General features: G+C 57.5%; 2 protein-coding genes across 16 annotated transcripts in view; both read left to right on the forward strand.

The window, feature by feature from the left end:
• The window catches only part of RNF213 (ring finger protein 213), a 45,108-nt gene extending 35,005 nt beyond the window's left edge, over positions 1-10,103 (forward strand). The window contains exons 46-66 of one of the 2 annotated variants that reach the window (XM_033518687.1): positions 224-434; positions 1,085-1,275; positions 1,531-1,656; positions 1,849-1,959; positions 2,188-2,430; positions 2,938-3,019; positions 3,570-3,604; positions 3,915-4,009; positions 4,318-4,477; positions 4,768-4,948; positions 5,666-5,760; positions 6,048-6,299; positions 6,503-6,635; positions 7,236-7,319; positions 7,568-7,748; positions 7,843-8,044; positions 8,130-8,207; positions 8,490-8,687; positions 8,926-9,015; positions 9,213-9,391; positions 9,922-10,103. In XM_033518687.1, the coding sequence (XP_033374578.1) occupies positions 224-434; positions 1,085-1,275; positions 1,531-1,656; positions 1,849-1,959; positions 2,188-2,430; positions 2,938-3,019; positions 3,570-3,604; positions 3,915-4,009; positions 4,318-4,477; positions 4,768-4,948; positions 5,666-5,760; positions 6,048-6,299; positions 6,503-6,635; positions 7,236-7,319; positions 7,568-7,748; positions 7,843-8,044; positions 8,130-8,207; positions 8,490-8,687; positions 8,926-9,015; positions 9,213-9,391; positions 9,922-10,075 (3,081 nt within the window). In that variant the 3' untranslated portion in view covers positions 10,076-10,103. The remainder of the gene's footprint in view (positions 1-223; positions 435-1,084; positions 1,276-1,530; positions 1,657-1,848; positions 1,960-2,187; positions 2,431-2,937; positions 3,020-3,569; positions 3,605-3,914; positions 4,010-4,317; positions 4,478-4,767; positions 4,949-5,665; positions 5,761-6,047; positions 6,300-6,502; positions 6,636-7,235; positions 7,320-7,567; positions 7,749-7,842; positions 8,045-8,129; positions 8,208-8,489; positions 8,688-8,925; positions 9,016-9,212; positions 9,392-9,921) is intronic. The other variant, XM_015645520.3, reaches the window with a different exon arrangement.
• Positions 10,104-10,254: 151 nt separating this feature from the next.
• On the forward strand, positions 10,255-18,313 carry ENDOV (endonuclease V). 14 transcript variants are annotated; one of them, XM_015645533.3, is made up of 9 exons: positions 10,255-10,716; positions 11,188-11,352; positions 12,214-12,348; positions 12,710-12,749; positions 12,850-12,962; positions 13,069-13,137; positions 13,701-13,829; positions 17,256-17,335; positions 17,838-18,313. In XM_015645533.3, exons 1-9 carry the CDS (start codon positions 10,279-10,281, stop codon positions 17,866-17,868), a joined length of 1,200 nt encoding a protein of 399 aa, XP_015501019.1. In that variant the 5' UTR covers positions 10,255-10,278; the 3' UTR covers positions 17,869-18,313. The 14 variants fall into 14 exon arrangements, with proteins under 14 accessions (XP_015501019.1, XP_015501020.1, XP_015501021.1 ...); XM_015645534.3 differs by having other exon boundaries at positions 17,841-18,313; XM_015645535.3 differs by having other exon boundaries at positions 10,255-10,698.
• Positions 18,314-24,630: the final 6,317 nt, after the last annotated feature.

Below are 24,630 nucleotides of genomic sequence, written 5' to 3' on the forward strand. Positions count from 1 at the left end.
TTTGGAAGGTCAGGGATGGTTTTGGAGGGGAGGGTCAGGGATGGTTTGGAAGGTCAGGGATGGTTTTGGAGGGTCAGGGATGGTTTTGGAGGGTCAGGGGTGGTTTTGGAGGGGAGGGTCAGGGATGGTTTGCTGTGCTCGTGGCAGGGTGGGTGCCCTGGGGACACAGGGGTGGCCGAGTGAGGTGGCTCTGCCACTCACCAGTGCTCCGGCCTCTCTCTAGGATTCCATGTGTGAAAAGTCAGAGGACAGCCTGGGATATGGGCATGGAAGCAGTCTGCCTGAGGACAGAGCCTTTCCAGAGAACTACCTGGCAGGCAGCAGCAGAGAGGCTCCCCAGGAATCCTCTGTGCAGTACCTGCAGGCCGTGGCCAAGGTGCGCCTGTGGCTGAGCAGGGCTGCAGAGCTGATCTTCGACCTGCAGCAGCACACGAGTGAGTCTGATTGTCCTGCTGCCAGGTGGAAATGCTGGATGCACAGCAAAGCCAGCAGGGCAGCTGGGCTGGACACAGTCAGTGCCCTGTGCTCTGCTGGGACCTGTTGTGGTGCATGGCCAGGAAGGAGAGCAGCAGCTCCCTTTTCCCTCGGGGTGTCAGGCGGGGGCTGTCCCCTGTGCCAGTGTTACAAGTGCTCTGTAACTGGAAGCCAGGCTGTGCTGGTGACCCCAGTGCAGTTACATGGCACTTACACCTGTGCAAGGAGATTTACTTTATCCTCCTGATGCTAACAGGGAGATTTATTTAGAGCCCACTAAATTGAACTTTAAAGCATAAATGCTGCTTCAGACCCAGGGCTGCTGTAAGGGTTATTGTTTTATATGAATGAGAGCTCTGCACAGCTAGAAGGGATTAAGAGTTTATATTGACGAGTTTATATCTTCCCTGTCAAAGAAATGAATCATTGTCTGGAATCTGACTGAGGAAATGCTCCAGACAACACCTGAGGAGGGGAAGGCTCTGAAGTTCTTCTGTGTAATTACACAGAACTAAAAAAGGGACTTGGTGCTACAGCTGGAGCAGACAGAGAAGTTTTACAAGATGGGATGTACTTTTGCCTGTGTTTTAACCTCTTTTTTCCCCTCCAGAGCCAGAGCAGATGAAGGAGAAGCAGCATTACCTGAAGAATGTGGAGGAGTTCTGCAGCCTCTCTGGGAATGACTGGCACCGTGTGTACCTGGTCAGGAGGATTGCCAGCCAGCACGGGATGGAGTTTGCTCAGAAGTTGGTCACAGAGCCACGCTTCAGCTGGGTGTTCCCAGCAGAAATTCTGCAACAGGTAGAGAACAGGCATCTCCTGGTGATGGTTCTGGTCTCCTCTTTGCCTTCTCTTTGTGCTGCTTTGGGGTGTTCCTACTGCTGGGTGGCTCTTGGGGGACAGGCCAGAGAGGCTGGGAGTGGTCTTGGGCTCTCTGGTGGATGGAGTCTCTCCTGGTGCTCTGGGGAGACTGAAATGCCTGGGAGGAAGAGGAGATCCTGCCTCCTGCAGCTGGGTTGTTGTCCCCAGTGCTCTGCATGGCCGTTCCCTTGGCAGGTACAGCACAGCCAGGCCAACCACATCGACCGGTACCTGGTGTGTGGGGAGCGCTACCGGGCCCTGCGCGACGCCGTGGGACGAGCCATGATGGAGGGCACGGCCCAGGGGCTGCTCCAGGCCGAGGTACAGCCCAGGGCTCCCTCCAGACCCCTCTGGATGGCTCCAGCTCCCTCGTGTCCCCGTGGGCAGTGTCTGTTCCCACGGAGGTCACTGGGGCTTGTGCTCAAGCACGTTTTCTTTGCTCTCCCACCTGCACATCGCTGTAGCTGGGGCAGCTCTGGCCTGTCCCCTGCCACATCCTTGGTTCTTCCCCAGGCCTCCAGCAGCACCCCAGCTCTGGAATCTGCCCACCTGCTCCTGGCCATCTTCCGGGAGGTCACTGCCCTGTACGGTGCTGGGGATCCGAGCCTTCATCCCAAGCCACAGGTAGGACACTCCCCTCTGGCAGCTCGTGACAAACCTTCCAGGGTAAGGATGAAGGGGATCTGCATTGGTGGTGAGGAGTTTTTGCTCCTGTGTCCCAGCTGGGGTGATGGTCTGAGCTGAGCAGGCCGGGGAGGCTGGAGCAGGGTAACCCAGTGTGGGAAGCAGCTGCTCTTTGCTTGTGTGGGCAGTATCCTGATGGCCTGAGCTCTTTCAAATCTGTGCTTTCAGCAAACAGAGGCGATGACTGAGTTCATCCAGAGCTCCCAAGTGCTGAATTCCCCCGAGCTGAGACTCCTTGCAGTTGCCCTGGTGAGGAACTCCCTGCCTGGCCTGGCTGTGGAGGCGCAGGGCTGCGGGCAGCACGGAGCCCTGGTGGAGGTGGCTGTGCACGTGGCTGCTGTGCTGCTGTGTGGGCACAGCCCTGTCCTGCAGCCCCTCAGGAACCTGGCCTTCCAGCCACACAGCATGCAGGTGAGGACACAGAGCCCTTCAGCACATCCCTGCTTCTGGCCTGTGCCTGCTGGATCCTCTGTAGGACCCCTCAGTGCTCCAGCTCGCTGTTTGAGCTGTGAAACACTGAGGGGTGCTTGTTTCAGTGCTGTTGGGGTTAATTAGCACACCAGGCTCTGGCCTGGGATCTTTTCAAGGCACCTCCATCCTGAGTAGTGTGAAGCAAATAGCTTTGGTGGTATTTGGGTGAGCAAGGCTGAGAGCAGCTGCCTGGCTCCTGGCCCAGGGGAGGGAGCTGCTGCTCGTGCACCGAGCAGTGCAGGATGTCTGCAGGGTGCAAGTTGTAACAATACTGACAGTTCTCAGAGTGGATTTTCAAAAGTGAATTTGAAAGTCTTTGTCACCTGCCTGACCTCTGCTCTCAGATGTCTCTTGTTCCCCGGTGTGAGCAGAGCAGCAGTGAGTGAGTGCTGCAGGACAGAGCTGTTTCACAGATCCAGGTGTGACTTCTCCCCTTTCCCTCCCCAGCACTCCTTTCTGCCCACAATGCCCGAGGACATCATGGCTCGGGCGAGGACCTGGGAGGAACTGGGTGGTCTGCGCTGGTATGGTGAGTGCTGCTGGCTGGCTGGGGAAGGAATTCCTTGTGTTTGGAGAATGGAACTGTTCCAAGTGTGAGGACAAACACACTCCTCAGCAGTTATCTGTGGTAAATCCAGATCTGCAGTGACAGTGTGTGGGTGATGCACCAAAGCACATCCAGTGCTGTTTAGTCTGCAGCTGTTGGCAGAGCTTGAGGGGGCACAAAGGCAACACAAACAGGGTGTGAGAGGAGCACTCTGCCACCTTCCTGGCCAGCTCTGTCTCTGCTTCCCACAGCTGGACCTCCCTGCAGCTGGGGATGGGGGCTGGGAGCATTCCTGCCCTCAGCAGCAGAATCTGTCAGGCTTTGATTCCTTGTTTCTTGAGGAGAAGCAGCACTGAAAAATTCCTTGGCTTCCTGTGTGGGCTGTCAGTCCTCTGGACTTTGGGATAGTCAGGGCTTTTGATTAGATCTTGAAGCATATTTCTTGCTCCAGAATGATGGTCCCAAGGAAAGGGAATTACAGGGGCTGTATAAATCTGTCTTAGAACACTGTCCTGTTTGTTTCTCTTGACAGAATGTCCCAATGGCCACCTCTGCACTGTGGGAGAGGTAAGAATTTGGCACTGATGGGCATTTAAGCCAACAAACTTTTCAACAATAAACTGTTTAATTTTGTTTACTGGTTTTAATGTTCTGATGCACAGAGTTCCACTTCTAAACTCGCTATTACCGACCATTCTGCCATTGTAATGTAAAATTCAGAATACCCCTAGCATTTATACCAGAGATTGGGAAACATCAGGCAGAGGCCCAGTTTGTAGCAGGGTTTGAATTAACCACTTCCAGCTTGGATTTCTGTTTCATTCCCTTTCTCTGCTGGAGAAGCTGTTGGAATTGTGTTCTCCTGTTCTTTTCCCAGTGTGGGCTCCCCATGGAAATGAGCTGCTGTCCCGACTGCGGTGTCCCCATCGGAGGCATCGAGCACAAACCCCTGAAGGGCTTCCAGCTGTCCAGGTGTGCTTTGCTTCAATGCCTTGGCAGTGCTAAACCATGTAGGGTTTGCCTGTGCTGCCCTGGGGGCACCAGCCACTTCTCTGGAAGGTGCAAGGAAGAGTAATCAGGCAGCAAAACCAAAGAAATTTGCTTTTCTGTGCACAAAACTGACTGGAAGCCTTCACTCCCCTGTGGCACTTTGAATTGGAGCTTTTATGGCATTCAGAGACATTATGGGTCAAAAAGGCATTGCTGGGTATCAGAGATGTCTTGTGTGGCTTTTGTCAAGGTAAAAAAACCCAACCAACCATATATGCACTTTCCTCCAGGAATCGTGAAGACAGAACTCAGACTGGCCACATTCTTGGAGATGTCCAGCACAGAAGAACCCTGGGAATGTCAGACAGGGGCGTGTCCCCCGTGGTCTTTGTGCTGCTCCGTTTGCTCACCCACCTCTCAATGCTGCTGGGAGCCTCCAGAGACCCTCAGGTATCTTCCAAAAATGTTTCCAAGGGGTCACACAAAATGTAGGGAAACCTCTGTATGCTGCTGGTCCTTTCCATCATATGCCAAGTGACCAGGGCAGTCTGTCAAGATGTGAGACCCAGATTCCAGGAGGGGTTTTGGTTAATTCTGCACTTCATGCAGGCACATCCACCCAGCCCTGCCTTTCTGGGCCCAGGGGCAGGAATCCCACAGATGAGGGTGCCTGGCAGCCTGAGCTCTGTGTGCCTTGGATGTTTTTGGCTGTGCTCAGCTCTTGCCTTTGTTGTCTTTAGTCCCTGGGAAGGATGATCAAGCCAGCAGTGGAGGACGTGGTGAGCTTCCTGCAGCAGCACGTTCAGGAGGACTTGGTACAGCTGACCAGGATTTTGGGGAAAAGTGTGGATGACACCATCAGCATTCTGCATCTCGTGCTCAGCAGCCTCCTGCAGGCCCCCCAGCAGCAGCCAGGCCAGTGTAAGAAAAGCCACCTGCCCTATCACACCTGGGGCTGTGGCCATGCACCCACTTTGCTGATAAACCCCTTCCAGCAGCAGCAGCTGAGCTGAAGAGGAAAACAGAGAGTTTGAAGCTTGTTTCTTACTGTAGGGAGGGAAGAATTTCTGGCTGTTTGCTTCTTTCAGTCCAATACACGGGGTTTGGTGCAGTCAATAGCTCTGAAAATGAATTATTGACAAAAAAATGTCATGACAGATGGGCAGAGGTGACAGCCCCCGAGCAGGGCTGCTCTCCCAGCACAGCAGCTCGTGCTGTGAGCAATCCCTGTCCTGTGCTGTCTGACAGTGACTCCCAGAAGTTCTCTGGGAGAAGAGGGATGGCACAGTGGGGTTCCTGGTGGGATCTGGAGTCACTGTGGCACAGAGGAAATGTGTAAACACCCCATCTTTGGAGTGTGGGACAGCACCAGTCAGTATTCCAAGCTTGTCACCGATGATGGTCTGACCCTGGACAATCTGTTCAATGTTTCTGGGGCTATGAAGGAGTTGTATAAATGTTCCCCTCATTCACATGAGTGACTGGCTGAAGCTCCTGGAAAGCTGGATCACTGTGGGATGTTTGGGTGTCACTCTCCAGCTGGACCAAGATACTCAGTGAACTTCTAGGACCTGTGAATCTGTGCTTTCTTTTCACTGAAATATTGCAGCTGTAAGAGGTGAAATATTCCTGTTGCAGGGCTGGTGCAGTTTGATGATGTTCTCTCCACCAAGGAGAAGAGAAACAAATGGGAAGAAATTGTTGGAAACACAATTATTGTTCCTGAACTGAAGGTGAGAAATCTGCTGTACAGAGTCAGGAGCTGAGCAGTTCCAAACCCACTGGAGGTCTGATGTGCTGTGAATTCTGTGCTACACTTTTCACCTGGCTATTCCTCGAGCCAGCCTGTCCTTGGCACAGCTGCAGGTTAAGGATCAGCCACCTTTATTCTACCTGGGGACCTGGGAGTCTGAGACTGGAGTTGTTCTGGGATGAATTTTATAGCTGGAAAAGCAGAACTGGCTCAGCTCTGTGGAAGGTATTTCACAATATCCAATCATTTATTATTTTCTTAATGCAGGATTTGGATAAAAAGCTGCTGAAGTTAAACCGACAGATACAAGAGGATGAGAGAATCTCTTCCAACCCCATAGTGAAAATCGTGTATGGGGACCCAGCTGCATTCCTGTCCCAGCTGCCAGGGGACAGCCACATCCACCACTCCAGGATGTGGAGCTGCCGCAGGAGGGTCTCAGTGGAGAACCTGGGCCACGTTGTGCAGCAGAAGAATGCCAAGGACACCGTCCCTCTCCTCTGCAAGTTCCTGCAGAAGGTGGGGCTGGCACAGGGGTCAGAGCCTGGGATTGCCCAGGGCTGAACCACATTGGGATGTTCTTTATTCTCAGTACTTGCTATGAACTTGAGAATGAGCGTGGAAGATATTGTTGTCTTTTAAACATTTAAGAAGTAATTCCATAAAAGTGTTCCCAGCTGTTTAAGCACAGCCTTACCCACAGGCTCCCTTTCCTCTTCCAGGAGGCTGAGCTGAGGCTGGTGAAATTCCTACCAGAGATTCTGGCTCTGCAGAGAGATTTGGTGAGGCAGTTCCAGAACACCACAGAGATCAAACACTGCTCCATCAGGGAATTCCTCAGGGAACCCCACTCAGGTGAGGACACTCTGCCAAAATTGTAATTAATGAAACAGAAAGTGCTGGACTGTCCAGTTGAAAGTGGAGGGGAAAATTCACCTTTTCCTTTTAACTCTCACCCAAATTAACTGGAGACCTGGATAGAGTTGGAAAAGTTACCAGATGACTTGAAGGGAATTAAGCACAGAAGATTTTTTTCTGAGGGGTGGAAGCTCTGTGCAGTGCAGCAGTGCTTCTGTTGGCATTTTAAGCTCAGCCCTAGAGCAGGGCTTGCCTGAAGAATGGAATAAACATCCCTCCCTTCCTTTCATGAAGTTTGTGACAACTCCTTCAATTGCATTTAAGTACAATTACTGATGTTTTTAAGTACTTATGGAAAAGTACATAAAGGCCATGCAGACCAAGGTGGCCAAGACCATCTTTGTGGCCTGGGCCAGGAGCAGACAATAATGGAAAAATAACAAACTGAGCAAGTGATACCTTCAGAAAGGTGTTTGGTGTCTGTTTAGTCTCTTGAGCAGCTGCCTGCAGTTCAGTGCTGTGCCCTGAAGATCCCTGTGTTGGAGAGTTTGACCAGGAAAAGGTGTTTCATGGATTTATCTTTCTGTTGTTTCTCAGATGTGATGAGGGACCTGTTAGAGAGGAGAGTGAACGTGTTTCTGTCTGTCTGGAACAAGCTGAGAAGCTCCCTGGACACCAATGGTGAGCAGCTTCTTTCCCAGCCCTGCTCCTCAAGGTTCCTCCCATCAGTTCCCATATCCTCAGAACTGAGCTTGGCTGTTGAATTTGAAGAATCCAGGTCCAAGGGGAAGAATTTGTTTCCCTGTTGTAGCATTCTCACCTGAACTTGTTTCCTTTTTCACCAGACCTTGTTCCCTTGTCCTTGGGCTCGGTAACTCCTGCCCTGGGCCGTCTCTGGGCCTCCTCAAACAGCCCTGTCTGTATTTCAGGGGAAATTAAGCTGCCTAAAGGCTACTGTGACACGGAGCTGAGCCTGGACAGCAGGCTGGAGGTGCTGCTGCCGCGGCGCCAGGGGCTGGGGCTGTGCTCCACGGCCCTGGCCAGTTACCTCATCGGGCTGCACAACGACTTCGTGCACTCCGTCAACAGGCACATCAAGGAGGATGACAGGTGTGCTGCTCTTCTGCTCCTGGGGCTCTGCTGCATCTCCTGCTCCCTCCCTGTCAGCTCTCCCCGCTCCACAGAGGCCCTGTGCTCCCCACAGGTACCTGATCAGCCCCTCGGAAGTGGCCGACCTGCACCTGATCAGTTACGAGGTGGAGAAGGACCTGATCCCTCTGATCCTGTCCAACTGCCAGTACAGCATGGAGAAGGGAGGGGAGACCTTGCAGGACTTCGATCTGGAGAGGATCCAGCAGCAAGTGGTCAGCAAGTTCCTGCAGGGGAAGCCGCTCATCAAGCTGACGGTAGGAGGGGCAGGGGCTGTGCAGCCAGGAGGGCTCTGGGAGCAGCATTCCAGAGCTTCACATCCCTGCCTTTCTCTCCTGCCAGGGAATCCCCACCCTGGTGTACAGGCATGACAGGAACTACGAGCAGCTGTTCAGTGATGTCAGGAATAAGCTGGAGCAGGTGGGTTTCTGCACTGCAGGAAGCAGGGCAAGCGTGAAATCCCTGCTTTTCCAAGGGTTTGCTGTCCATCCAAAGGCTCACCTGCTGATTTCTCAGCATGCCTTGGGTACGTGCAATCTGGCCTTGTGCTGTCAGTCAGGATTTGCAAAGAAAAGGGAGATAGTTCAGCATTTCAGTTTCCTAAATCTGGGCCTCTCTTGTCTGTCTTCCGTGACTTGAGCGATTTGAACAGAAAAAGGAATGGCTCTAAAATAATGTGAACTGTGACTTTGTGGTTTTCAGAGTGCTCTGCCCAGTTCTGTGATGAACATGATCAGTGGGGAGCTGCAGTCCTACAGTGATGTGTGTGATGCTCTGTCCCTCACCGAGATCACCCTGGGCTTCCTGGCCATGGCTGGTGAGAGCGCTGAGATGCTGCTGACTGAGTACATCGAGCAAGTTCTGCAGATGGGGGATCAGACAAACCCTCACGTGCTGCAGGTCAGTGCTGAGGGCAGAGCTCAGATTCTTACAGGATAAAGTCTGCCCTGCTTTGTGCTAAGCCCAGCCTGTGTGGCAGAGCCCTCTCACTTCCCCACTGCCTGTGGTGGTGTCAGAACCTGGATTACTGAGGGCAAAGGGGCTGGACGAGCTCCGTGCTGAGCTCTCTCTGGGCAGGGCAGGCTGGGGATGGGCTCCAAGGACATCCCTCACATCCACAGCTGTCCTTCTCTTCCAGGCCCTCAGACGGTGCCAGCTCAGACACAGCATAGCCCTGTGGCAGCTCCTGTGTGCCCACAAATCGGAGCAGCTGCTGCGCCTCGGCAGGGTATGGAACCCCAGCACCTCTGCTCTGCTCTGATCTGATCTGATCTGCTCTGATCTGATCTGATCTGATCTGCCCATCCCTGCTCTGCCCTGCTCTCCTCTGCTCTGCTCTCCCCATCCCTGCCCTGCCCTGCCCTGCCCTGCCTGCAGCTGCTCAAATGTGTCATTGGGTTTCTTCTCCCCTCACTGCATTTCCAGGATCCTTTTGCAGATGTCAGTGCAGACTACAAAGAGGAGCTCACCCCAGAGCTTGCCAAGCTCCTGCACACCTTCCTGGTCCACTCCAGGCTGGAAACCTTCCTGCAGGAGCTCCATGAAATGATCATCCTGAAGCTGAGGCATGTCCGAGCCATGGAGGAGTTCAGACCCAAGTGGAGGTAGGAGTTACACACCCAAAGCCACCACAGTTGTTAACTGAAGTTTCTCTGCCTCTGGGCGTGCACACAGTGGGAGCAGCTCCTTTGGCTCGTGCCTGTCCTGAGGGCCACGGCCCAGCCCGCAGCATCAGGAATATCCACACTCATTTCTGGCAAGGGTCACTTCCACCTCACACTCTTGGGGACACTGCTGGAACACACCAGGAGCTGCTGTCCAGGGCACAAGCACAAGCACTTCTGCAGGCACTTGAATAAAATAATAAAACAGAACCACAAAATCATTAAGGTTGGATAAAACCTCCCTGATCATCAAGCCCAGCCTTCAGGGCTGGACACACTCAGCTGTGCAGAGGCCCAGCTCATCCCCAGAGCTGTGCCTGTGGCTGCAGCTGGCTGTTTGAGCCCTGCTCACCGCACATCCACCTGTTCAATTGTGGATATCGCCTTTGGGTGCTGCAGTGCACTCCTGCCATGGCACCTGTGCTTTGCTGGGGCCCAGCTGCTAATGCTGTTCTGCTCTTGTCTTCCAGCCTGAAGGAATCACTCTTGCCTTACCTTTATGCCAAAGACTCAGAATTGGCTCTGGAGCTGGAAGACACATTCCCAGATGGGATTCTTCTGTCTCATGCCACTGGGACCTGGAAAGCAGCTGCTCTCTTCAAGCGGGAGCACAGGGAGAGTTAGGGCAGGACCCTGCCAGGGAATGCCACAACGGCTTCCAGAACTTTGGGCATTTTGTTTGGGGCTTGTTGCTTGTTCTTTGGGTTTGGGGTTGTTTTGACACGTGTTGTGAAGAGGAGAGGGGGCCGTGGAGCAGGACAGTGGAACAGGCCCAACAACTCCGTGTGAACCCTGGATCCTCACAGCCCCAGAGCCACTGGAGGAACATGAAGGACTTTTTTTACAAAGCGTGGTGCTGGGGCAGGGCTGTTTCGGGCAGCCTTTCTGCCGGGGCAGGGCTGTTTCGGGCAGCCTTTCTGCCGGGGCAGGGCTGTTTCGGGCAGCCTTTCCGTGGGCACGGGGCTGGCAGCACCTCCCGCTCGGCGGTACCGGGAGCAGCGAGCCCTGGCGGCCGGGGCTCCTTCCCTGCCTTAATCCCGCACCTTTCTCCCCCTCCCCTTCCCAATAAACTCAGTTCAGCTTCCGCTCGATCCCGGCTCCTTCTGCGCCCTCAGCCGGGACCGCAGCGCCGGCCCGGAACGGCCAAGCCCGGCCGCGCGTTCCGGGGGACGGCGGCGCTGAGGGACGGGCTGAGGGCCCGGTGTCACCATGGCCGCGTCCCCCGGGCAGCGCCGCCGCTGGGAACGGTACCGGGGCTGGGAACGGTACCGGGGCTCGGGGCTGGGAATGGTACCGGGGCTGGGAGCGGTACCGGGGCTCGGGGCTGGGAGCGGTACCGGGGCTCGGGGCTGGGAGCGGTACCGGGGCTGGAAATGGTTCCGGGGCTCGGGGCTGGAAATGGTTCCGGGGCTCGGGGCTGGGAACGGTACCGGGGCTCGGGGATGGGAGCGGTACCGGGGCTGGGCTGGGAGCGGTACCGGGGCTGGGAGCGGTACCGGGGCTGAGGACGGTAGCTCGGGGCTCCCCGTCCCCACGGGCACCCTCAGGAAGAGCCCCCGGTGCTCCCCCAGGCTGGCTGGGCCCGGGGCTCGGGGAAGGCCCCGGGGCTCGGGGAAGGCCCCGGGGCTCGGGGAAGGCCCCGGGGCTCGGGGAAGGTCCCGGGGCTCGGGGAAGGCCCCGGGGCTCGGGGAAGACCCCCGGGCCCGCTGTGACCCCGGCGCTGTGGCAGGGAGCAGGCCCGGCTGAAGGGCAGCGTGGTGCAGGAGGACACCGAGGAGTGGCAGAAGGATCCCCGTTTCACCGGGCTGCACAGAGTGGGAGGTGTGGATTTATCCTACATCAAGGGCGACGAGAGCCGTGCCTGCGCCTCCCTGGTCGTGCTCAGCTACCCGGGGCTCGAGGTACGGCGGGGCACGGCAGCCGTGGATGGGAGAGAGGGAAGGAATTGTTCCTGTGGCGGTGGTGGGGCCCTGGCAGAGTCACCCAGAGCAGCTGCGGCTGCCCCTGAGCCCTGCACGTGTCCAAGGCTGGACACTGGGGCTTGGAACAGCCTGGGATAGTGGGAGCTGTCCCTGCCATGGAATGGGATGGGCTTTAAACTCAGTGCTGATCAAAATGTTCCGTGATTTCTGTGTGTGTTCCCAAAAGAAATAAACAGAAAAAAATGCATGTAAGGATTTAGGCAAAAGTTTAGGAAGGTGTGATGCAAACAGCTCCCCATTACAGGAGTTTTGTGGGGTGGCTGGGAACTCAGCCAGGGGCCAGAGAAGCTGCAGTGCCTGTTGTGGGAGCTGCTGTGGGCAGAGGGAGGTGTTGGCCGTGCTCCAGGGCAGTCCTGTGTGTGAGCTCTCGCTGGGAATCAGCAAAGAATCAGCTGATAACATGGGCTGTGACACAGGAGAGCTTTTCCAAACCTGCCATGGATTTTGCATCTCACAGTCATTTTGCTTGAACTAATAAAGATTTTTGGTCTCTTTCCCAGCTTTCAAAATAATACAAAAGAATTGTCTTTAACTGTAAAAGCTCTAACAAGCAGAGAAATAAAGTTTGATGCTGTCTGCTGGGATTTTAATGAGCCAAATCTCAGGTCCTGCTGTGATCTGCAGGCCAAGGCAGAATCACTGTTTGGTGCTGCCTTACTCCGTTTCCTTTGCCCTGTGCCTGGCTTTCAAAGGGATGAGCAGAGGGCAGGAGGCAGAGGAGGAGGCTCTGGAGCATCCAGGGGCTCTGGCAGCATTGTGGGTCCTGTCTGCCTGCCCCAGGTGCTGTACCAGGATTGCCGCATGGTGCCCGTCACTGCCCCGTACGTGGCCGGGTTCTTGGCCTTCCGAGAGGTCCCTGTCCTGGTGGAAGCTGTCCAAAGACTTCAGCAGGAGGAGCCCCAGCTCCAGCCTCAGGTGTGGAGTGTTTTCCTTGTCCTGAGCTGGGATGTCCTGGCTGCAGAATCCAGGGAAAGGTGTTCTCCCTCTGGAGCCTGAGCTGGTGGGGCGGGAGGGACACGGTCAGAGCTGTGGTGGAGCATCCGTTCCCTTTCCTTAGGGAGCAGGGATGTGGAGCTGGGAGCAGCCAGGCTCCTGTGGTGTGAGCAGGGCACTGCCAGTCCCACACTGCTCGAGGGTCAGGCACAGGCAGGAAGAGCCTTACGGGGAGAATTGAGGAACCAGGAGAGATTTCTCCTTCCCCCAGAGCCAGCATCCCTGCTTCCTCCTTGGAGTGCTCTCAGTGCCCAGGAGATAACTTTGGCTTTGGCTTTTTCAGGTGCTTCTGGTAGATGGGAATGGCCTGCTCCATCCCAGAGGTAGGCTGTTCTGGAGAGCTCTGCTCTGCTGCTTGCTGTGCTGCTCCTTGGCCTTGCTGTTTCCTGGTGTCCTGCAGCTACAGTGGCTCCTTGTTGGCAGGATTTGGCATAGCCTGTCACCTCGGAGTCCTGACAGACCTGCCGTGCATTGGTGTGGCCAAGAACCTCCTGCAGGTGGATGGCTTGGTCAGGGATGAGCTGCACAGGGAGCAGGTTAGGCCAGGCTGGGATTTGTCTGTTTATTAATGTCCCAAGGGAATTTGGACAGCCACATTGTATTGTGTGCTCAGGAGCTGATTTTGTGTGTGTTCATTCCTAGGTTCGTTCCCTGCAGAGGTCAGGAGAGACATTCCCACTGACAGGCACCTCAGGGAAGGTCCTGGGCATGGTAAGCTGTCACCTGGCCACTCGTCCCTCTCCACAGCAGGGCTGTGTCCTGTGCAGGAGGCCAGGTGTGAGCAGGTGACCAGTGACACTGCTGGCCCCTCCTGGGAGCTCAGGTGGCTGTAGGGAGTTGGCAGCTCAAGTTCTGGGAGCGTTCACATGCGTGGCTGTGGCACCTGAGGTGCTCCAGCAGCCTGGGCTGTGAGCTGCAGCCTGGGAGAGGTGCCAGTTCCCTGGCAGCTTCCCGGGATCAGTCTGGGAGCGTCTGCTTCAGAGCAGAGCAGGAACAGGCAGCTGGGAGACACCTCCTGTGGGTGCTGCCAGCCGGGGCTGGCACAGCTCCCTGCGTCCCAGAGCAGCTCAGGCGTTCGGGGAAGGGCCACGGGGGACAGGCAGTGCCTGGAGGAGACTCTGAGCTGGAGAAGATGTTCAGGAGGGCTGGGAGCTGCAAACACAGAGCCACCACCCCACCCGAGGGGTCTGGCTGGCTCCTAATTCCACTGCCCCTCCTTGGCTGTGTTCAAACGAGCCTCTTCAGTGCCTGATCTGTCCTTTCTGGCTGCCCAGGCGCTGCGGAGCTACAACAACAGCTCCAAGCCGCTGTACGTGTCCGTGGGGCACCGTGTGAGCCTGGGCACGGCCGTGCGCCTCGTCAGGGCCTGCTGCCGCTTCCGCGTCCCGGAGCCCATCCGCCAGGTACGGCACTTCTTGGGGACGGCCGGGGCTGGGGCAGAGCCCTGGGCTGTCCCAGAGCCTCAGTTTGCCCTCCTGTGCTGTGGACAGGCTCCTGCTGGGCTGTTCCCCCAGCCCTCGGTGCTGCTCACCCTTCCTTCCTTCTCCTGCCGCAGTCATTGCCAGCCCTGCCCGCACATCCAGCCTGCCCCATTCCCTGCTGCCTCTCTGCAGGCTCTCCCGCGGTGCTGCTGCCAATCCCCAGGAGCTGGGAATGCAGTTTTCCCGGGTGCTTGGAAGCCGGCACAGCCCGCAGTGCTGCTCCTCTGGGCCTTTCTGCACGGAGCCAGCAGCCAGCAGGTGACAGCACTGCATCACTGCCACCGAGCTGCAGCTGCCACCGAGGCTCAGCCCCGGCTGATCTTAAATCTCAGCAGAACCTGGGGAAAGGCTCTGGAGATGCTCAAAGCCTCTGGGGCTTCTGGCCTGGCAAGTGCTTCCCTTCTCCCCGAGGTCCCTCTACCGTTGGTGGCACCACAGCCCAGAGCCAGGGCTGACTCCAGGTGTCCTGCCCGGGTGTCCCTGTCCCTAACTCTGCCCTGGGACAGCCCATTGGCATCGCTGCTGTGCCAGGTGGGGTCAGGGGTGTGCCTCCAGTCTGAGTGTCTCCAGTGCTGGGAGACCCCACTGGGCACTGCTGCAGTGTCCCCTGGAACCGAGACTCGTAATCCGCCCCAAAATCAGAACTCCTTGCAGCAAAACGAGCCTTGGGGTGTCCATAGCAGAGCTGCAGTTCCCAGGCTCAGCCCCAGTACCTGCCAGACTGGAGGAGCTCCTTATGTAACCTGCTCCAGCCAGGGACAGATGCCTCTGCAGAGCTCCGAGCCAGCTCTGCAGCTCTGCCTGTTCAGAGAGAGGAAGGGAGAAGCATTCCCTTTGGAAACAAAAAGGTGTCTTGGAGCTTTTCATCACCCTCATTCTGCTTCCAGCCATCTCCAGGATCTGCTCGTGTTCTGAGACTCTTCCAGTTCCCTGTGACCTTTTTCTTAGAGTGATGGAATGAATTATGATCACTTTTCTTACAGAGAGATGAGAAGTCCAACAGGGAGTGAGTGTTTACTTAGAGGGATGGCAGGAGATGAGGACACTTAAACCTTTCCAAGGGACTTGTCCCTGCTGTGCTTCCTCTGTGTGGTGACTGCCACAGCTCTTGGCACAGGCAGAGCTGGCAGCCTCAGCTCCTGAGCACCTGCAGCTGGAGTTAGGAAACAGCAGGCTCTGGAGAATCCTGCCATGGGTGGCTGACGTGGCCTTTTTTGCCATGGTATGTCTCCAGAAATTGCAGACCTGACAGGAGAAGTGCTTACAGGTTTCCCAGTGTCAGGAAAGACCTGTGGATCATCAGGGCCTGGTCTGGAAGTTCTGGCAGCCCAGGGAATGAAATGAGAGCTCAGCTGAGCCTGAGGTTTGTGAGGGCAGTGTGTGCAGTGCAGCTGCTGTGGGAGCTTTAGGGGATGTGGAATTCCCAGGAATGCAGCATTATCCAGGCAGGGATCAGGGGAGGGAGGTCCCATCTGCATTCAGCCCACAGTGTGGTTGTGCTGGGAGCTCCTGTGTGCAGATGAGAGAAGTGAGATCTCTCAGAGGAAGCAGAGGGATGAACTCCCCTTGCCACCTGCAGTCAGCATTGACATCCCACTCAGTCCCTGTGGCAGGCCCAGCCAGGAGAGCTGTGCTCGCTGCTGAGGTCCTGCCAGGGCTGCTCCTCAGAGCTCCCAGGCAGGAGCTGAGGAAGGCAGGAGCTGCCATCTCAGAATAATCAGCACAGCACTCACCCTGAGTGGCCCCAGAGCAGTCCCAAGCCCTGCTGAGAGAGCTGCCCTTGCCTCCTGCCACAGGTCAGCCCATCCCTGGTGCTTGCCCACCCTCCTGCTCCTTCCTGGGGTCCCTGGGCACAGCAGGGAAGCTGCTGCCACCCCCCAGCTGCCAGGGATGGCCCCAGGGCCTGCTCTGCTCTGCTCTGCTCTGCTCTGCTCTGCTCTGCTCTGCTCTGCTCTGCTCTGCTCTGCTCTGGCTGGGTTGGGTTCCTGCTTGGCTGCTCACCAACCTCCTGCTCACTTCCCTCAGCTGCTGGGACAGCCCACCAGGAAGGGCTGGCCTGCAGGTCACCCTCTGTGAAACACCAAACACTCGCCCTCAGAAGAATGAGACAAGGCATCAGCCTCTCCTCTGGGACTGGACATGAGTCCCTGGTGTCCTGAGGGGTCCTGAGGCTCCAGCTCCCTCTGGGTGCACCCTGTCCAAGCTTGCTGTGCACAGGGACCACCCTGGCCCCTCAGGGCAAAGCAACATTTCCACAGCCAGAACTCATCCCCTCTGAAAATAGCCCAAATCTGTGAGGATTATTGCAGGGCAGTGAGCCATCTTATTGATTAGCCCGTGGTTAATCACCACCTTAACTCCAGTGCTGTGTTAGGAGGGAGCCCTGCCTGGGAACTGCCACCTCATCAAGCGTTAGCTGATGTTCTCAGCAGAACGTGGTTGGGCTTTTTCTTCCCTAGGAAAATAGTTGGTAGCTGTGCCTCCTGCTCCTTGCTCTCCCCGTGGGGACTATTGAGCAGCCTCCTTCCCTGCTTGTAAAATCCATCACGTAATCGCTTATCCTGAAGAGTGATCAAAGTTATTTGTCAGTTCAGTTATGAAACTGTCCAATTATAGAGAGAAGGGAAAAAAATCTCCTAAACAAACCACCCCTTATGTAACTCTCTCCTTCTCAGCTGGCAGGAGGCTCTGCAGCTGTGGAGCAGGTTCCAGCAGCAGGCACAGCCTGCAGCCAGGGCTGGGGGTGAGGGCCTGGGGGCTCCAGGGCTGCGGGAGAGGCTCCTCGGGAGCAGCACAGGGTGGAGAGCAGCAAATGCTTCAAGGACAGTCCCCAGGGATGTGTTAACCCAATTTCTGAGCTCCTCACCAGACACTCTGAAGCTTTTCCAGCTGGGAAGGTCACATCCTGCTTTGTAAGTGGGGAGAGACTCAGCCTTTGAGGTGGGCACAGCAGCTGCTCGGAAATGGCACGGCAGCGCGTTTGGGAAGGAAGTTTCTAAAAGAGATAAAACTTTGAAGGACTGTAAAAATCAACTGCCAGTCATCAAAGTTGTCCAAGAGCCCAGGATGTGCTTGTGATGGCATCAAGGGTTTGCTACTGGTGTCGTGCAGCACTGGAGGGCTGAGCAAACACCCCAGGGTGGGGGCAAGAGCACCCAGGCAATGCCCAGCGACGTTTCCTGGCAGTTCCTGGGCTGTGCTTGGTGCTCTCCCTGCCCCAGGCTGCCGTGCCTGGCTGGGGCTCCAGGGTTGTGCTGACAGCAGGGTGGATGGGGCACTCTGGGGTCACAGAGGAGGCACCAGCCAGGCTGCTCAGCCCATGCTTGTCCTTTTCCTCCCCGGTTCCAGGCTGACATTAGGTCCAGGGAGTACCTTCGGAAGCTGCCCTGCGCTCCACGGGACGTGCTGGAGCCTGCCAGCCCAGAGAGGTGGGTGTGGGGGCCAAGGGGATCTGCTGGTGGCATGAGCTGCAGTAATGGCATTAAAGGTACAGGCAGGGTAACCAGGTGAGCTCAGTGAGGAGCTCAGTGAGGAGCTCAGGACATGTGCTGCCTGCAGAAGGTGATTCCTGCTCCCTGTGGCCACGCTGCCTCACACGTTGCTTCCCACAGCGCCGTGTCCTGAGCTGGGGAAGGGCAGCGGGGATTTGGTCTTTTTTCAGCACTGGTCATAAGCAAAGCCCTAAAGCCCACAGGTGTGACCTGAGGGTGAACAGAAATACCTGCAGGGAGCTGGTTTTGGCCCCCAGGTCGTGGGGAGGGTCAGAGTCCCCCACTCTTACATAAGGTGGGTTAGTGGGTGTCAGTTCAGGAGTAAATCTGTGGCAGGTCCCCTGAGCTGCAGGAGCTCAAGCTCACCAAGTGCCAGTTGTTTGTGCCTGTTGGCTTCTAGTTTTTTTTTTAAAAACTACTTTCTCATTTTTGTTCCCAGCAGCAAAAAGGAGGCTGAATTGGAGGATTAGTCTGGTGCCAGAAGAAAGTGCAGAGCTGCTCTTCGCTGGGCCCTCTCCTGCACCAAGGCTGGGTGCTGCTGGGTGCAGGAGCCCAGTGCCACCCTGAGGGACAGCTGTGCCAGGCTGTGTCCCACAGGACAGCACCAGCCACTGCTCAGGGGGAATCCTTGCAGTGAATTTCTCAGGGTTCCTTTTCAAGTCCTGTTAAAGTCCTTGTGCAAGCAGAGGCTCACCTGTAAGTTTGCAGCACCTGGCTGGAGTCCTTGGGCTGCTGCAGGGGGTGATTTAGAGATGCTGAGGTGTTCCCACTGCAGAGCCAGTCTGTGTCTCCCACCACACCTCTGGAACTGAGCCCTCCTTTCCCTGTCCCTGCAGCCTGGGCTGTTCTCTGCACATTCCTGGGGAGCAGCAGCCCTGTTCCAGCTCCAGCAGCCCTGTTCCAGCTCCAGCAGCCCTGTTCCAGCTCCACCAGCCCTGTTCCAGCTCCAGCTGCCCTGTTCCAGCTCCAGCTGCCCTGTTCCAGCTCCAGCTGCCCTGTTCCAGCTCCAGCTGCCCTGCTCCAGCTCCAGCTGCCCTGTTCCAGCTCCAGCAGCCCTGTTCCAGCTCCAGCTGCCCTGTTCCAGCTCCAGCAGCCCTGTTCCAGCTCCAGCTGCCCTGCTGCCCAGCTCTTCCCAAAGGAAGGCTCTCAGGGGAAAGGGTGGCAGAAACCATCTCCCTCCAGGAGGATGGGGAGGCCGTTCCTGGCACACAGAGCACTCCAGGTGCCACATCCCAGGCTGGAGTTCTGGCCCAGCCCCAGCTCGGCCTGAGGAGCAGAGCCCAGAGCTTCTGTGGCCAAATCATCCTCGACCCTCATCACCAAAGCTTCTCCCAAGGTGTGGGATCCTGGCTGTTCCTGAAGAGCAGCAGGAGCAGAAGGTGCTCTGGGAGGTCTTGGTGTGGCTGTGTAAGATTCCAGCCTGAAGAAGAAGAAGGATGATTTCCTGGGGGTGGGGAGGGGTGCTCAGGTCAAGCTCCTGTGGGCTTTTTTAACCTCAATTTTGCATAAAGTCATTGTACAACTTCTGTTCTTTTCTCTGTCCAGCCTGTTGTGCCTCTGCTGTGTTGGAATCTGAGCTGTCCCTCCTGAAACAGGGTGGGAAAAGGGAGGGAGTGACAAACGCTGCTGCCCTGGGCCCAGCTGGGCAGATCTGGGGCTGGTCCTGTGCTGGAGAGGGGCACAGGCACTGACAGGGCACTTCCCAAAGAAGCCTTTGCTGACAGGTGTTGAAAGGCAAAGCAGGAGCTGCCAGGCCCCGTGCAGGAGCCGCCTCTCCCGGGAGCCTCTCTCGGAGCTGTTTCACACCAGGGTTTGTCTGTGGTGGACAGAGACTGCCAAGGGAAATCCCAGGGGAAGCTGCTCCTTGGTCCTGGGGCTGTGGGGCCTGGGGGAGCCTTGGGCTCGTGCCTGGGCTCTGCCACAGACAGGGGAGGGTGTCTGGGTTCTGTCTCAGGTTTCATGTCTGGGGTTTTCATCCCTGATCTCTTGGCGATTTTTTTTGTGGTTCAGGTTGGTATTTGACAGTGAGAGATGTGGGGTGGGCACAGGGCAGGCTCTGCAGCCAGAGCTGTGATTTGGGTGGAAGCTGGAGCCCAGCTCTGACAGGGAGTGGGGCTGTGGCTGTTGAGGGTCTGTCACTGGGTGTTCCTGCTGGGATCTGGGGGTTCTGATCCATGGAGTGTGCTCAGCCTGGGGGGGATCCAGGGCTGTCCTGGGCTGGCCTGAGCTCCCCCAGCTGCCTCTGCCGTGGGGTGAGGGAAAACCGGGTAAAAAACCAAAACAACAGCACAAAAAATAGCTCTGCATCACTGCCCCAGCTTCCCCCTGCGGGAGGCTCTGAACTCTCCTTCCCAGCCCAGGTAAACTCGGAGGACTCTGGATGAAGTCACCTGGGGAGGTTTGAGGACGAGGAGGAGGAGGATGGTGCTGCAGTGTCTGTGCAGCCCTGCTGGAGCTGGGGCTCGGTGCTCCTGCCTTGGGGCTTTGTCTGTGCCGAGGGATGCTCCCAAACGAGGGTGCTTAAAGGAAGGGACTAATCTCTGTGTTTGGTGTCTGCTTGTGGCTTTTGGACACAATAAGGGATTAACTTGGTCTTTATCTAATTGGTTTATAACCCTGGGAAGGGAAAATCGCTTTGTAGCGCTTGAAACCTCTTAGCAGAAACTCAGAGACTGGAGCTTGAGTGTCCTTTGAAATAAACTCATACATGGCTTGTCTTTTTTAACTCTCTGTTTGCTGGAAATCAGCTTTTCTGGGTGTAAAGTTGTTGGGAATCAGAGGAAGACAGTTCTTGCCAGCTGGTTGTAAACCCTCCTGTTTTCACCGGGGAGTTTCATGGTCACAATTTCCATCTGGGATTGGTTGGGGGTCCGGAGGTGTCTCAGGGCTTGGGCACCCCCAGTGCTGCTGGGGAATGAGCAGGGATGGGGCTGCCCAGTGACAGCTCCTGGGTGACAAACTGGGGCAGGATTGGTTTGGGGTTGGGTTTCCTGACTCCCAGACACTGAATGATTCTGCTGCAGACTCTGGATCTGCTCCCTGTGTTTTATTTGGACACCTGGAGATCAGGAGAGGATCCCTGCACCCGCCTTGTTGGTCTGGGGTCCCGGGAGAAGGGAGAGGAGATGCTTTAGGACACAAATCTGTTTGTTCTGGGAGTTCTGAGGAAGCCTGGGTGGGATGAGTTCCATCACAGGTGTCTGAAGCTGGGTGGGATGAGTTCCCACCTCCGTGTCTGCAGCTCGTGGCAGTGTAGGTGCTGCCTGTGCAGCTCCAGCTCCGGTGACTCAGGGTTTGTATTTCGGGACGAGGATGGGGGAAGTGTTTCATTGGGATTCCCCCTCCCTGCCCCCAGTTCTCATTCCTCTTCCCTTTGGTCTGCTTGGGTGTGTTTAGGAGGGGCTGTTTCCCTCCTGAACCCCCAAGCCAGGTCCAGCTGCAGGTCTGAGCCCTGGGCTGGGGGCTCCCACTGTGTGTGGAGCTGGGCCCAGGCAGCTGAGCCCCCATTCCCGGGGCACTGGGTGGTGTGGGGCTGGCTGGGGCAGCTGTGGCCCTTGGATCTCAGAGCATTCCCCAGCTCTGCCTCTAAATGGGCATTTTGGGCATCTCATGGACATAATGGGCATTTTTAGTGTTGGTCCCTCCTGTGGCAGCTGAGGCCTCTTGGCTGTGGTGGCTCCTGGACAGAGCCCGGGTGTGCAGAGGGAGCTGAGGAGCACCATGGCTCCCTTGCAGCCCTTTTTTGTCCTTTTTATTTTATTTTCCCTTCCCTTTTGTCCTATAAATAGTTCTCCACCCCACCTGCTCTTCCCGTTCTTGGTGGTGGTTGATCCTCTCTGATCCTCTCACCAGAGCCCCGCCAGCTTCCCCCGATTTTATTTTAAGGCCCCCATTAATTAAAAGCAAATGAGTGGAATTTCTCTCGACAAGCAAATTAATAGCAAATGAGATGATAATGAGCTGTGTCATTAGGGCGATGGAGCAGCTTGTGCAGGGCTCAGCCCAAATCAAAGCAGCAAATCCGTGGAGCAGCAGATCTCTCCTGCTGGGGGGCTGGGTCCCCCCGAGGAGGGGGACATGGAAGGTGCTCCCTTCCCCTCCTGGGTGGAACTTTGGTAGCCAAGGGGCGATCGCTGGCGAGCAGAGCAGCAGTGAGAGCCGGAGGGGCAGAGCAGAGGTGCCGGGGGTGGCTGGGCATGAGCTGGGCTCCTCCATGGGGACACGCTGGGGCTGCCTCGTGCCCATCCTGCCAGCCCGAGCAGCTTCAAAAACACAAACCGAGGCTGTGAAAGCAGCCCGTGATTAATTCCTGGGTTGGTTCCCACCTCGGGGGCTCGATGCAGGATGTTTCCTTAGGAACACGCTTTTTCCTGCTTTTCTTGGCCGGGCTGCTTGGCTCGCTGTGCCGCTGCCTGCAGAGCCCAGCTGGTCACTCCGGGAGCTGCGGGCTCTGGTGGCGGTGCCGGAGCGCTCGGGAGAGCCCCGAGCCGGGCCGTGGGAGGCTCTGCCGGCGGCTGCCGTGTTGTGACTGGAGCCGGGCTCTGCCGAGGAACAGCCCGGGAGGAGGAGGAGGAGGAGGTCGGCAGGGCCAGGGCTGCAGGGAGAGCCTGCGGGAAGGAGAGAGAGGCGGTGCCCGGAGCCGGCTCTGCCCTTGTGCCATCCCGGGAGGGACAAACGTCCCCCTTTTTCCCGAGGAGCAGCGGTGCCTGCTGGTAAAATATCCAGCGATTCTCGGGAGAGCCTTTGGAGTCTGTGAGAAATCTTCGTAACTCACTGCAGGGATGGTGGGCAGCACCGTCATTAAAGCGCTCTGATTAACACACAAACCTTGTTTGTAATGAGTGGGATTGGGAGGGTGTGGAAATCTAGCTGGCGTGTAATGAGGTTACTCCAGCAAATTACTCGGATATCAATTACTCTGCTAGGTAAATGTCACCTGCCTTCTCTTTGTTTGCGGTAAACTGGGATCCAATTAATGTGATGCGCTTCGTGCTCGTGCCTGAGCTGCTGCGGCCCCGAGGCTCTGCCCCAGCCGTGGGGCACCAGCGGGGCCAGAGCCACCCCGGCCCTTTGGGGACAACATCCCGGCCTCTCCCGAGCCCAGACCCCCTCCACAGCCTGAAGCCCCCCGGCCAGGTCTGTGCGGTCCCCGCGGCCGCCCGGAGCCCCCTCATGCCTCCGAGTGCGGGTGGATAAATTCCATTTTGCTGGAAATAGGCTCCTTTCCCCCGCCGCTGCTCCCCATCCTCCGGGCCGGGATCTGCCGGAGCCAGGGGAGCGGAGCTGCGGCAGGAGCGTGCCCGGGACCCTGCCCCTGATCCAGCCCTCGGGAAGGGCCCTGGATGCTTCCACAGGGCTCATGAATATTAATGCCCCAACATTTGGGGGCCTGGGGAGGGAGCAGAAGGGAGCCGAAAGCGTTGCCAATCGTGGAGCGCAGCTCATCCCAAATCCACGGTGAAACCGGGCACGGGGAGGTTTTGGGGGGCTGGAGAGGAAAGGCTGCTGTGAGCAGGGGCTGGGCACCATCACTGGGGACACCCGGGGTCCTGCTCCGCTTTCCAGGAGCAAATCAGCCCCGCCGTGTCCCTGTGGGGTTTTCTACCCCCATCAGGTGTTGGGGGGCAGATCCAGGTGAGGGATGCGGTCATTCCTCAGCTTCCAAAGGAGCAGCCCGCGGGAGCCCTGAGTCCCTGCTCATCCCTCCGGCCAGGAGGGGATTTGGAGGCTGCTCCAGATCTCTCCATCGCTCGTTCCCTCGCTGCCGGCCGGCCCGGGGTGGCCGCAGGTTTGGGGCTGTCCCGGAGGCGATCGCTGACCCAGCAGCGCTCTGGGGTTTGCGGCTGTTGCTGACCGGGAGGGAAGTGGGGCCTGGGGACCCCCCAGATGTGCTGCCCCCGGTCCTGGGCAGCGCCGGGGACCCTGGGGGTGCCTGGGCAGCACAGGGTGGGCTCTGACCCCACTCCTCCCCGTGTGCCCCCTCCTGTGCCCGCTCTGCTCCACAAATGCTAATTAATCAGCATAATTAGTTTGATTCTGCGTCTATTTTTAATCAGTTTTGGAAGACAGAGTTTTCCTCTGCTCCGTGCCCGCCCACGGGCTGTCCCGGGCGGAGCGGGGCTCGCTCGGGGATGCTCCGATGGGAGGTGGGCTGTTATTCCCCCCGGGAGAGGGTCAGGACCCCTCATGGGATCCCCAGCCAGAGGAGGATCCGCCCAGAGCTCCTTGAGGAGTCTGAGATCCCGGCCCCTCCATAATCCATCGGGATGAATAGGAGGGATGGAGGAAGCAGCTGCCGAGGTGACGTTTGACAGCAGCTGGGAAAATCGCAGGAGGAGGAGCCCGGGGAAAGGCTGTGAAAAGATTCTGGGAAGGCAAAAAGGGGGGGCAGGCCCGTGTTCCCGGCAGCTGCAGCCCCCCGTGGGGAGGGATGGGGTCTCCCTGCTGCCGGGAGCTGCCGGGACTCAGCCCTGGCTGGGGAAGCAGCACTTGCAGAGGCTCTGGAAAGCACCGTTTGCTCTGGAATTGCCGGTTCCGTGTGGCCCCGGCCCGTCGTGGTTGGGCTCTGCGGAGGGAGGGAGGGAGGGTTCGAGGAAGCCCCTCCCCAGCCGTGCGGGCCAGGATGGCCGGGCAGTGCCTCGGGGTGTAGGAACCGGTGCTCTGCCAGCAAAAGCTCCTGAGTGGCATTTGAGGGACGCTGTGACAGCCAGTGACTCACGCCTGTGACCGGAACGCTCTGTCGGCCTTGACTCGGTGCCCGGGGTGGTGTCCAGCTGCCCGCGGTGCCCCGGCCGGTCCCTGCGCTCCGGCCCTCAGGGATCCAGCGATCCTTCTCCTCCCCGAGCCCTGCCCGGACCCGGTGCCCTGCTCTCCTCCCACTCCCTGGGGACCCCCGGGACCCTCCCCGTGTGCCCAGCGCCCGCTGAGCCCCTCGGGCCCTGCTCGGGGAGGTCACGTCGGAGCCCCCAGGGATGTCATCCATCCTCCGGGATGCTGCTGCTCCCAGCCCTGGCTGGGCTCCCGGAGAGGAGGGGGTGTCCAGACCCGCCCGTCCGCTCGCCACTGAATGTAGGGCGATTTCTGCAGCCCCGTGGCCGAGCCCGCTGTGTTTTCCCCGGCACAGCCCTGCCCAGGCGGGGAGCTGAGCGCCCCTCACCGCTCGGGGGACTCTTCCCACCGCTCCCTGGCTCATGCATATTTAATCCGGCTCTCCTGGAGCCATGTGCTCCCGC

Source organism: Parus major, chromosome 18 (genome assembly GCF_001522545.3).
Source record: "Parus major isolate Abel chromosome 18, Parus_major1.1, whole genome shotgun sequence".
NCBI lineage: Eukaryota > Metazoa > Chordata > Aves > Passeriformes > Paridae > Parus > Parus major.